Below are 12828 nucleotides of genomic sequence, written 5' to 3'. Positions count from 1 at the left end.
ATGTAAAGGTTAAGAAGATTAGAAAATCTCTTAGATTAGAAAAATAGAGAGCACTACTGAACTCCTTTATTACTGGAGCAACCACTTTTCTTTTCTTTTTTCCATTGCTTAAGTTTGATTCCACTGTTTAAGTTTGATTCCACACGAACTATGTGTATGCTGTGTTTCGTCTCGGAATATTTACCACCATTTTATTCGTATTCGTCTTTCAACGCTTTATTCTAATTCCATTCAGATGCCTATCCAGTGGATAATAGTTCTGAACAAGGACCATGAATATTCCATAATCTCCTCCTGTAATGTGGCTAGCGGCAATATTTCTTGTGGTTCAATTGTGGAAACCACCGTTGGCCACCAAGTGGTCATTATTTTCATCGGATCTTCGAGGAAACAGTGCGAACACTTCTACAGGAAACTTTCTGTAGTCCCTGAGGCGAAATTGCAGAGAACATCAGAAAATATGCATACATCCTCCGCTTCTGATTCCTCTACACAAGAAACAGGGTCTCATCTAATGAATGTTGTTGGAAGGGAAGGATCGAGCGGACCATGCAACAACAGTGTCACTCGTAACAGTAAGTTCTTGTTTTATGCGTTTCACATTGTTTTCTATTGCCAATTACGTCAGATTTATGGTTTTTCACTTCATTTCCACCCCATCCTCTCTCCTTTCCCTTTAATTTGTTTCTTGGTGTGGAATTATCAAAAGAGTTAACACAGTGGATCCAGTAATCTTATAGTTGGATCAAAACGACATGAAAGACGGTGCTGCTGCGTAAGCGGCTGCTCTACCGGTTGGAATTGGGAGGGGACCCTTGCTAGCTGCAGTTCGCGATGGTCCCAACTCGATCCAAACCGCTAGCTCCACTGCACCGCCTTGAGCACAGACGTTTACATAACTAAAGTAACATTAGCCCGAGCAAAATGGTATCTGAGTTGAAATAGTAACGTTTTGAGGAATTTCAGAGCGTTCTATCCGGGTGCCACGTGACATGGCTCTCGAGCTTGCTAGGACTCTCAGCGGCTTAGAGGAAGAGATCCGCTCGAGATTTGACCATCTGGATGACATTATGGAAGAAACGAGCAGCAAGATCACTTCGATCGAAAACGTGCTCAAACTAAGACAAACACTACCATCAGAAAATCATGCCATTTCTACATCTAACGGAAAGCTTACTCCTGATTTGCGTGAGTTTTTGGGAAGTTTTAAGTCTTTTCTTTCAAGTTTTCTATGCGTGAGTACTTTTTTCAGCACATTTGCAATGTTCTCAAGGAAAACACTTTGGCCTCAATGAATCTACTTCGGTAAAGTTAACTAATGGATTGGAGAGTTTCGAAAGTGGTTAAAAGGTAGAGATTGTTGTTTAGCTTTTTAATTCGAGTACTGATAGTTTACTTCAGGATGCAGGTACCATGTTTGCTAACAAAATGAATTGTGAGAGACCCTTTGATTCAACTGAATCGCGAATTGGACGAGGTAAAGTTGGTTCATTCAGTTCAGTTGGTGGTCATTCAGTTGGTTCTCGCATTTTGTTCTTCCACTCTGAACGATGGATGAAATGACTCGTATCTAAACTTACACCCGGCTGCGGGAGGCTCCGCTCCTTGGACCAATGCTAACGCTCCGCGAAATTCAAAATGGTACATCCAGTAACTACTTCCTCTGTTGCATCAGAGGAATAAGGTTAGAGAAAGGTAGAAAATGATTGCCTTACGATGTCTCACGTACTCTTACCTCTAATGAAACGAGGAGAATATCACAGTGAACCTTAATCCAAGAAAGAAAAGAAGTATGATCTCCGAATTTCAAACCGAGTAAGGAATGAAATTGGAACTTGGGCTTTCTGATCTTTATCATACACCTAACCACGGTTACTTCAGGTAACTGCATAGTTAACATCTTTTACTCTTTCTCTGTTCAGTTTTCTTCTCGTTGTTCCAGTTGCTCTTGAATTGTTTTCCTTATTTAAATTATACTTTCATTTCCTTTCATATTTTGGATCATCTCTGTCCTACTTGTCTGTTTCTCCGTTCTACTTTTACCATCTCATTGTCTTATTGCTTTGTCTTATTTCCTTGTCTTGATTATGATTATTTTGTCTTGTTTCTCTGCCCTTTAAAGTTGTATTTTGTGTCTTTTCTTGGTTTTATGTCTACTTTATTGTTTTGTCTCCTCTGAAAGGCTTATGGTTCCAACTTTCTTTTAAATTCATGCAACATGTTTTATATGGCACCTTGTACCACTCATTCTTACTTTACTTCATTCATGTTTGTTTCATTTTCGTGTGTCTCACTGTTCTTACATTCATTCTTGTTTCTGCTTCTGTTTTTCACTCTTTCTTCTTAACGTTACTCTCCTTGTTTTTTATTCTGTCTTTACTTCCCAGCATGTAATTCCGCTGCTTACTTTGCTCCTCGCTAGCGAATGCGTACTGCATGATCATGATCAATATATGAAAAGAACATCGAAGGTAAAGGAACAGAATTCGCATAGAAAAAACTAGTGGAGGCTTCTCAAGTGAAAGTAAAGACTCTTTCCCAGTATCTTTTTTCTAACTAGAGGGAGCACTTTTTTTTTACAAATTATCCTGGATGATACAGCTCCAACACTGATATGAGATAATGAAAAAAAGTAAAGAAGAAAAAAGAAACCCTGTGCGGTCCATGAGGGAACCTAGGTTTCCAGACTTTCAATTCAACACGAGTTTGAAGTTTCAACTTGTAAATATTTTCAATCGACTTTGTTTTTGGTGTCTTTGGACTTGCTTTCAAGATTTTTTTCTTTGGAAGAGCAGTTTTCTGCTACTACTTAACCGATTTTGGAGACAGAGAGGGAAACCAAACTCTCCTCATATTTAAAGTTAGGCCTAGCGCTATTTATAGGTAGTTATAGAAGTAAAGGAGCGAAATTTGCCGACAGTGAATACTTTTCTGAACACTGAATCCTAAAGTTTCATTTGATATCCGTTTTTTGCCTGTGCGGAAGTATGACTACTCATTTGTGTTTCCGAATTTTACCAGTTTCCAACCTCAAACCTCTGATAATCAAATCAAAGTTATTGAGGCACTTCGGCACTGGTGGATACTATTACGTGGTGGGAAAAATTGAAAAAAGTGAAGAACATAACGTCGTTTCTTCTTCTTTTACTAGAGCTAAAACAGTAGCGAGGTTAAAAGCGGGTGTCCAGGTACTATGTTAATACTTGATACTATGGGAATCAAGTGAAAACGGCAGGGAAGTTGATTATATTGGAAGCAGTGCGCCTGTAGAAAACAAATAGAATGAAAAGAAAACAAAGCAAGTATAACAAGGATGTAATAGACGAGAATGAGGATGAAAACTCAAATTAAACAAGTGAATGTAATAAATAAGAAGATCAATGTAAGAACAACTGGAACAACGAGAAGAAAACTGAACAGAGAAAGAGTAAAAGATTAACTATGCAGTTACCTGAAGTGACCGTGGTTAGCTGTCTGATAAGGATCAGAAAGCCCAAGTTCCAATTTCATTCCTTACTCGGTTTGAAATTCGGAGATCATACTTCTTTTCTTTCTTGGATTAAAGTTTATTGTGATATTCTCCTCGTTTCTTTAGAGGTAAGAGTACGTGAGACATCGTAAGGCAATCATTTTCTACCTTTCTCTAACCTTACTTCCTCTGATGCAACAGAGGAAGTAGTTACTGGGTATACCATTTTGAATTTCGCGGCGCGTTAGCATTGGTCCAAGGGGCGGAGCCTCCCGCAGCCGGGTGTAAGTTTAGATACGAGTGGATGAAATGGATTTAAAAGTGACCATGTTAACATCGCTGAAGAACATTAGACACATTTTGTTTATTTGCTAAAAAGTAAGATTGCACACCCAAGGAATCTGATCATTAAGGGCATTCTTTATTTCTAAATTACCTTTTTCGACAGTTTTTGGCATTACTTCCCGTCGTGTTTATTTTTGCCGAAAAACTATAAAGTGGGACTGCTGCTCATGGACTTCTGCTCATTTAATGGGAAATGTTCCAAATCACTAGCATGTCATTTCTCTTCAGAATTTTTCCCACTCTACAATGGTTTTCTATCCTTTCATTCATTCTATTTGATTTACCACTCGTAACCACGCCCTCCTTCCAGTTTTATTCAGAACTAATGATTAACTCACGTTCCGTATTTGTGGATTTCATTTCTAATTGTTATGATCTTAGATTTCTTTTTTATTTTATTTTTTATTAGGCGATGTCTCTCAATAATTAGCCGATGTCGAAGTTTTCCGACGCACGTCATTTCCATGGAAATTTACCGAGCCTTCATGGAATTACCGGATAGGATAAGAAGTGATTATGTGAGGTTGTTATTTCTGCATTTCTTTGTTTGATATCTGACTCTTTTCCTTCAGGCTCTCATTCTCGCTCAAAGTACGAGAACGCATTGAAGTAGCGCTACCTGTGAGCACTCGCATTTACAAAGAAGTAGCTGGTGACTTCAACAGACGATATCCTATCACGAGAAATTGTGGGAGCAGTGCTAGCGGAGAAATGTAAGGAAATAGTATCGTCAGTGAATAGACCTTTGGGAGGTTCACGAAAACCTACAGTCAAACGTAATCCTTGTTTGCTTCCCAAAGGTCACTTTGACATGTGACCAAAGAAACAGAGTTGTAATAGGATACAAGATATATGTATATTATAATATATTATGTATAATATATATAATATTATGTATAATAGGATACATAGTTCCCCAAGGAAAACCAAAAAAGTTGCGGCTTTGAAGCGTTGTAAAATAGATGTGAGAATTGTAGAAGGAATTTCGTTGCAATCGATTTGGATTTTATTGATTTCTTCAACATAGAAGGCGAATAGAAGTTGCAGTCGTATGAGAGTCTATTTGCAGCGTTTCATTACAGAATAGGAGATTTGTCTGTTTATATATTTTTCTTTGATTTGTTTACATAACTTGTGCTCAGTTGATTTTTATCGCAACACTCGAATCAGTTCCAGTAATTTACGTGTTTCTGACGTTCTCTTTGTATGAATGTAATGCATCGTTGTTTCTATACAAACAAGAAAAAAAAAGAAAAGTTCTTTTAATTTCATGTCTTCTACACTTTTTTGCAGCAGTTTCCTTTTGTATGTTCTTCTTCTCCACCTGAATGAATTATTTTGTAACATTGTAGAAAAGCGAGGATTTTTGCGGTGATTGTCCACATGTTCTACATGTGAAGGTCGAAGTGTAAACCAAAAATTGGTCTCACCTATGTAGTGTGTTCTTTTAATTATTTAGGTTTAATTACCTAAGTTTGAGATGGCTGCGAGCAATCCTGATGCGTCTGAAAAGGAAGCCACTTACGGTTTCGTGTATGGAGTATCAGGACCTGTAGTGACCGCCGAGAAAATGGCCGGATCCGCTATGTACGAGCTGGTCCGTGTCGGTCACGGTGAACTGGTAGGAGAGATCATCCGTCTGGAAGGTGACTTCGCTACAATCCAAGTATACGAAGAAACTTCTGCCGTCACAATCGGAGATCCGGTGTTACGAACTGGAAAACCACTTTCGGTTGAACTTGGGCCAGGTATTATGGGTTCCATTTTCGACGGAATTCAACGTCCATTGAAAGACATTGCGGATATGACACAGTCCATCTACATTCCTAAAGGAGTGTCTACAAAGGCTTTATCCCGTGAGTCTCGTTGGGATTACACCGTAAGCAAGAGTGTCTTTGTTGGAGCTCATGTTACTGGTGGTGACGAAATTGGAACTGTAAATGAGAACTTGCTCATCAACCACAAAATCATGCTTCCTCCCAACTCTTGCGGTACTATTACTTTCGCCGCCCCATCTGGACAGTATACAGTTGAGGACGTCCTCTTGGAGGTTGAATTCGCTGGACAAAAGGAGAAATTCACTATGCTTCAAATCTGGCCTGTACGTAATCCTCGTCCGTGCGCGGAGAAGCTTGCTGCTAACAATCCTCTCCTTTGTGGACAACGAGTACTTGACGCTCTTTTCCCGTGTGTTCAAGGAGGAACCACTGCCATTCCTGGTGCCTTCGGTTGTGGCAAAACTGTCATTTCTCAATCTTTGTCCAAATATTCAAATTCTGATGCGATTATCTACGTAGGATGCGGTGAACGTGGAAACGAAATGTCTGAGGTACTTCGCGACTTCCCAGAGCTTACCATGGAAGTCGAGGGTGTTACTACCTCCATCATGAAACGTACTGCACTTGTTGCCAACACATCCAACATGCCTGTGGCTGCTCGCGAAGCTTCTATTTATACTGGTATTACTCTGGCCGAGTATTTCCGTGATATGGGGTTGAACGTAGCTATGATGGCTGATTCAACTTCTCGCTGGGCAGAGGCTCTTCGTGAGATTTCTGGACGTTTGGGAGAAATGCCTGCCGATTCCGGTTATCCCGCTTACTTGGCCGCCCGTTTGGCTTCCTTCTACGAACGTGCGGGTAAAGTTAGATGTCTTGGGAATCCAGAACGTGAAGGATCCGTTACAATTGTTGGAGCTGTATCACCTCCCGGTGGAGATTTCGCTGATCCTGTCACATCAGCCACTCTCGGTATTGTGCAAGTGTTCTGGGGTTTGGATAAAAAATTGGCACAAAGGAAGCACTTCCCGTCGATCAACTGGTTGATTTCCTACAGTAAATACATGCGTGCCTTGGAAGATTTCTACGAGAAAAGTTATCCCGAGTTCATCGCGCTGCGAACGAAATGCAAGGAGATTCTTCAGGAAGAGGAGGATCTCTCCGAAATTGTACAGTTGGTTGGTAAAGCCTCACTCGCGGAATCCGACAAAATCACTCTTGAAGTTGCCAAGCTTATTAAGGACGATTTTCTTCAGCAAAACGGTTATACTCCATATGATCGATTCTGTCCATTCTACAAGACCGTGGGGATGCTGAAAAACATGATCGCTTTCTATGATCTTGCACGTCACTCTGTTGAATCAACGGCCCAATCCGAAAATAAGGTGACATGGGCTATCATCAGAGATCACATGGGAGATCTCCTATACCAACTATCATCGATGAAGTTCAAGGATCCCGTCAAGGATGGTGAGGAAAAGATCAGGAGAGATTACGATGATCTGTTGGAAGCTATGCAGAACGCATTCAGGAATCTTGAAGATTAAAACATAATGGAATGATGGATTAAATGTTCACGGTACAATGTGTTCATACTTATTCATCCATTTCGTTCTCACTTTTTTATTTTCTGTTTTTCCTCCTTCACATCTCGAGTACTTTGTTGAGCCGTTTGTGATAGCATGACTGTGTATTGTATTGCATAATATATGTAAAATATTTCATTCCATTTTCTTCCATTCCAGCTAGGTTTTCATGCACCCTAAGTTTGTAAATGTAGAGTGTAAATTTGCATGTCTGCCGACCACTATATTTCAGCAATTAGTGATATTTCATAATAAAAATCGTAGTGCTGAAATTGTGATGTCGATCAAATATCAACGTAGGAGTCTGAGCAAATAATGTTTATTTGATTATTCTGACTAGAATAAACTTCTTCAAATGCAGTGAATGGGGTTTTGAGCATCAAAGTCACCTAGGGCCTATTTTTTTGAGGAGTTGTTCGAACTGAATGAAGAAATTGAGAAGGCACTGACGAATGAAAATGTATTGACATCGAATAGTCATTTTATCTTTACTGAATTAAAGTGATACTAGAAGAAAAGAGGTGTGCCACTTCTTTTATCAAAAACGCAAGGTTCAAAGAGTGTTCTAGACAATGGTCCACCAATTAGAAAGAGGCAAGTGTATGACAGAAAGAATTCAAAGGAATCGAATAGAATGATCTAGAACTGGTTCTACTACAGTCCTATTCGTCGTTTATTTGTTTCACTGAAGGAAATATTTATGTTCGTCTTTGTTCGGCGGTGGTGTGTATGGAAGATCCTCTACTTAAAAATCAGGGTTCAGATTTTTTTTTCAGCTCGATGATTCGCGCTCGTGTGATGTATGGATCTTGGCATTTGAGAAGCATCGCCATCATGAAGCATCGTTTCCAACAAAGCTTTCGGCCCAAGTAGTATAGTGGTTAGTACTCCACGTTGTGGCCGTGGCGACACAGGTTCGATTCCTGTCTTGGGCAGTCGTTTTGCCACACGATATGATGTTGTGCGGAATGAATAAGTGCCTGACTTTTCGCTTCTACATACAATTTGTTAACGATGTAGAGGCCATTTTCTGGAAACTGTTAACAATTATACAGTAGAACCTCAGTAACCTAGTGTCGAAGGTTCGCATGATTCCTTTTCAATCACTGAAGGATTGGTTTCAAGTATTGGATTTGTTCTAGAGGTGCTGTGCGGCTGAAGAGGTCCGGTGCTCAACATAGCTAAGGTAGAAAATACGAAAATAGAAATTAGAACGAAAAAGCGCTGAAGAAGTCATTAACAAAGTTAATTTGAACTCCTAAATTTTTATCTGCGAGACTATAGGGGAAATAAAACGCTTACTTCGCCACATGACATTGAAAAGACGCCATCCCGTTCGATGTGGCCAGTTAAGAATGCAGATACTCTGCTATTAAAGGGGAAAAACGAATATTACAGCGCCAAGGATATATCTGAAATAAAAAGTTAGGAAGAGGAAGTATGAGTCTCAAGAGTGCCTACTCTATTGAACTGAATCTCTTTCTCTGCGAGGAACGAACGTGCTTAACAATTAAAATAAATTCCTAAGTGCAGGTAGTTTTTGTCTCAAATAAGAGCCGCCAATGACTTTCCACAACATTCGAATGCCAGGCGCCGTTCCTTGCATCGCATCGATTTTTGTCCATTGTCAACGATGAACGCTACTCTAACTTCTACTACGTTACGTTCCTATCTCATTTCTATACTGGTCCTATTTTTCTTCTACTTTGAAAACAAAATTTATTATTAATTGGAGTTCTTTTTTTGCGTGTGTTTTTCTGTTTTTTAACCTCTTGTGTCTTCAGTTCCTTTTTTTGCTTTTAACTTCGCCACTACTTTAAAATACTTTGAAAGCAGAGGAAAATTTCTTGTTTCAGAAACAAATGTGGCTGATTGTGTGCTCTATTGATCGAGAGTATTCGGTTGTCAACGATAAGGATGTGCTCAAGGGAAATATTGCATGCGGTTCACGAGTTACTGTGATGCATCAAGGTACTAAACAGGATGTCACGATCATTTTCACCCATAATAGTCGTGCTCAGTGCGATCAATACTGTCAACGATTATCGCAGTACTGTTCGCCAAGTGAAGGACAACGTGCTCCGATCGATATCACATTTTTGAACCTTCCAAAAAAGAGGAAAGAATCCGTTGACGAAGAGATGGATGGCGAATGCAGCAACGCACAAACGGACCTTCTCTTTGAGGATGGCTTTGTTAAAAAGGAGCCAACTGAAAATGTTAGCGTAGAAGTTACTCAGCAAGAGGTCACACTGGGAACAGATCACGAGGAAATCAAACCACCCAGTATGAACGCCGAGGAAATTTTGATGGAATGTCGTGGTAACGCGCCGTCAATGTCGTCAGAGCAAGATGATGATGAAGAGAGTGGAGGTATCTGTTTGTTTTCGATTTTGAATATCACCTTTACCTCATACGAAAAAAATTTCTCTTTATATAATTTATTTATCTTATCTGTTTATCTTTGGTTAGACGGTGGAGAGGACATTGAATTTTGCAGTATTTGAAAGTCAAATTAGTTAAGGTTCGTATCCTTCTTATATCAATAAATGAAATAGAGGAACATGAATCCAATGAATTATTCTTATGTTGTAAAATCAAGAAATGTTTCTTTGAGTTTACCAGAGTCGGGATTACCTCCAAATCATTTTGGTCATTAGAACCTTCAATATTCATTGTTTTCTCTGTTTTCGCGCGTTTTTTTTTGTCTCAAACGAATATCTGCTTGTAAAGAGGGCTACTTTTTGTTAGTTGCTAACGATTTCAACCAATTACTGCTTATTTTCCATTCTTTCAATGTTTGGCATGTTGATTGCAACTATTATTTCTCACAAATCAGGAGGGGCCATCCATTATCAAAATAGTTTAAAAATTTCTTGGTGATGCATATAACTCTTCTATAATTCAATATGATAAAGGTAGTGTTAATTCCCGAACACCTTTTTACCTTGAAATAGACGTATTTCCCTACCTTTCTTCAACCACCTTTGGTTCTGATTTGAAATTCCAGATGGTTGTGAGTAATGATAAGTAATGCCGATATCGTACATGGTGAAATATGTATTTTGTGTTGTTGGACGATTTCAAAGTCCAAAACAACTTTGCTACTCTTCTCCTGTGCCTTTTCCCTGTACTGCAGGGTCAAGTACTTTCAAAAGAATCATTTTTTGTTGTTTGGCATATTAAAACTGTGACAAATGCTCGTATGGATTTTTTTCAGACGTAGACGTTGAAGTGCCTCACGTCTTCTTCGCGGAACTGTTGCGGACTATAAAAAGCCTACGCAGTGAGTGTCGTGCTCGGTTCGACCGAATTGACGATCAGGTTGAGGATCTGGCTGGACGAGTCTTCATTCTCGAAGAATTTGTACGACGTGCAGGCCGATTGGGACCGTTGAACAATTGCACACCTTCGACTTCGAGTAATGCTGATTTGAGTACTAACGAATTGAGCGGTTCGGTTGCAGATGAACAGAATCCAAGTAAGTTCTGGGATGAGATGGAACATTAGTGCTAATTAAGTCCACCACTGGATTTTACTATTGTCCATGTTAAAGAATACACTTTATTTTAAGGACAGAATTATCCTTATCCACAACTTAGCGAAGCAGACGTTGGTACAATTCAGCGTGAGAGCAAAACCATTACATCATTTGCGAGAAAGGTAGGAAGAAACCACAGTTGCACTACGAAAGTTCTTGAAAAAGACTTTTTCTTTTGTTATCGAAATAACGTTCTTGTTCTTGTTTTCTCGGCAAAGTGGGCTCCATGTCAACACAAAAATGTCAGTCACCTTTTTGTCAATGCGTGAAGTCTTTTCCTTTATTGGAAAATTGAAGCTTTTATCTAATCGTAAAGTTGGACACGAGGTATAAGCTACATTTACTTCATGATTCTAGGTTGACCGAATTCTTTTCGCCCACGATCCAGACAAAGATAGCCCAATCGATGCACGCAAGGATAAAGCAAAAGTAGGTTGTCTCCGTTTAATATTGACTCAAATATCGCCAATTTTTCATGTCACTTAGTTCAATGGCATTGAAGCTGAAATTCATCTGTTATTGTTTCTGTACACTAGAATAGAAGAATAGAAGTTTCAAAGTGAAGATTTCCTGTCGAAACGCAAGCCTTCCGCAGATTTAGTGGTTATAAAACTAACATTTGCAAATAGCTAAGATGAGGGTGGTAGCCCAGTAATCCTAACTTGGAAGTCATTTTTATCTTGTGTTATAGATCTTGTGGTTGAAAAGTTTGATTCGCACTATGCATCCGACTGCTTCCAGTCTGGATGATGCTGCTCGTTGGACCGCATGCCGACAAGCAATCAATGACTATTGTCGGAGGTTTGTAGCCTTTTATTTACCCTAAGGAATTGAGAATCACAGCAAGGGATGTCTCGTAACTCGCGCATGGATCAATAAAACAAAGTTGCAGGTCTGGAAAGCATCTAACCGAAGAGGAACGGGCGCAAATTCTACGACTAGTTGCGAAGCGAAGTCATGAAGAAGCAGCTGCTGAGTTTAATCGGCTTCATCCTGAAAGGGTGCCTATTCGCCAGAGTAGTGTCACCAGACTGATCGCAAAGTTCAAAGCGACTGGATCCATAGCTGATAGACCTCGCAGTGGTCGACCAAAAACGCTGTCTAGAGGCGTCAATGCAGCTGCAATTGTTGCGCTAGCAGTTGAGAATCCAGACAAGTCCTTACGACAGTTAGCGTTGGAAACCGGAGTGTCCAGAAGTAGCATCCATAGAATTCTACAGTGTTATAAAGACCAAATACTAGGTTCTTTCGAAGTTCTGTGACTCACCGGACGGATTCTTCAATTGCTTTAACGAAACATACACACAGATTTACCTCCTACAATTCGTTGAATAAAAAAAAACTGGTACTGATCTATGTGCGAATTATGAGACACCATATAAAGATGCCATTCTTCTTGAGGAATGTTCATGTTTCCTACTTTTCTTCTTCATCTTAAATTACGCTGCAACTTCCTCGTCCACATTCGTTCCGTCTATGAAAAAGGGTGCTTGTTGTTCTCTACTGTTCCTCTTTTGTTCCGATATTTGGAGTTACCGCAAGAACTTCACCTTGATGAGATCTAGTTCGGTCTTGGAAATTGGCATTTGCGAATGCTTCTATGGGACCAATTTGTATTTTTTTGACTCTTCGTTAAATTTTTGAAAACTCAAGGGATGGATTTTACGTGAGAACACTTTTAAGAAGAAATTTGATCTAAATTACGTGTACCTCGTGGTGAACACAATTTCCAGGTTTTCCCACGCTGATCACAGCATCCTAGCATGTTTCGTCAGTTGACAACTCCCCATGTCTTAGTCTGCCAGATCTTATGCTTATTCATCGCCACAATTGAAACATTGAATTGTTCTGTTTTTGGTCGTCATTGTTTGTGTTTTCAGAACGCGACGTAAGAAACTGCATGATACATCCTTAGCACTTTCAAACAATCACGGTTACGTTACACTGGAATGATATTGACCACCACATTGTACAGCTTTTTATTATTTTTCTCCTCCTCTATCTCAGAAGCATTTCATGAACCTTGCATGCATAATCGAATAATAAACGGGTTTTACTTGAGAGGTCTTTATACAACTTTGGATATTCTATGCCTTGTGGATAGGCACG

General features: G+C 39.6%; 3 protein-coding genes across 5 annotated transcripts; all 3 read left to right on the top strand.

The window, feature by feature from the left end:
* Positions 1-150: 150 nt before the first annotated feature.
* On the top strand, positions 151-4240 carry RB195_004943 (uncharacterized protein; the record flags this gene model as incomplete). Of its 2 annotated transcripts, XM_064177178.1 has the most annotated exons (6): positions 151-168; positions 236-575; positions 967-1188; positions 1253-1305; positions 1402-1477; positions 4224-4240. In XM_064177178.1, 6 exons carry the CDS (start codon positions 151-153, stop codon positions 4238-4240), a joined length of 726 nt encoding a protein of 241 aa, XP_064034303.1. The 2 variants fall into 2 exon arrangements, with proteins under 2 accessions (XP_064034303.1, XP_013298333.2); XM_013442879.2 differs by lacking the exon at positions 151-168 and having other exon boundaries at positions 461-575.
* A 1054-nt stretch (positions 4241-5294) lies between these two features.
* On the top strand, positions 5295-7139 carry RB195_004942 (uncharacterized protein; the record flags this gene model as incomplete). Its single annotated transcript, XM_013442878.2, has 1 exon — positions 5295-7139. One exon carries the CDS (start codon positions 5295-5297, stop codon positions 7137-7139), a length of 1845 nt encoding a protein of 614 aa, XP_013298332.2.
* Positions 7140-9040: 1901 nt separating this feature from the next.
* On the top strand, positions 9041-12672 carry RB195_004941 (uncharacterized protein; the record flags this gene model as incomplete). 2 transcript variants are annotated; one of them, XM_064177177.1, is made up of 6 exons in its annotated part: positions 9041-9551; positions 10399-10659; positions 10753-10841; positions 11077-11148; positions 11411-11520; positions 12600-12672. In XM_064177177.1, 6 exons carry the CDS (start codon positions 9041-9043, stop codon positions 12670-12672), a joined length of 1116 nt encoding a protein of 371 aa, XP_064034302.1. The 2 variants fall into 2 exon arrangements, with proteins under 2 accessions (XP_064034302.1, XP_013298331.2); XM_013442877.2 differs by lacking the exon at positions 12600-12672 and adding an exon at positions 11612-11981.
* Positions 12673-12828: the final 156 nt, after the last annotated feature.

The sequence above is a fragment of the Necator americanus genome, chromosome I (genome assembly GCF_031761385.1).
Source record: "Necator americanus strain Aroian chromosome I, whole genome shotgun sequence".
In the NCBI taxonomy this organism is placed as follows: domain Eukaryota; kingdom Metazoa; phylum Nematoda; class Chromadorea; order Rhabditida; family Ancylostomatidae; genus Necator; species Necator americanus.
The sequence above is the reverse complement of the archived record's forward strand: the minus strand, read 5'-3'. Positions and strand labels throughout refer to the sequence as shown.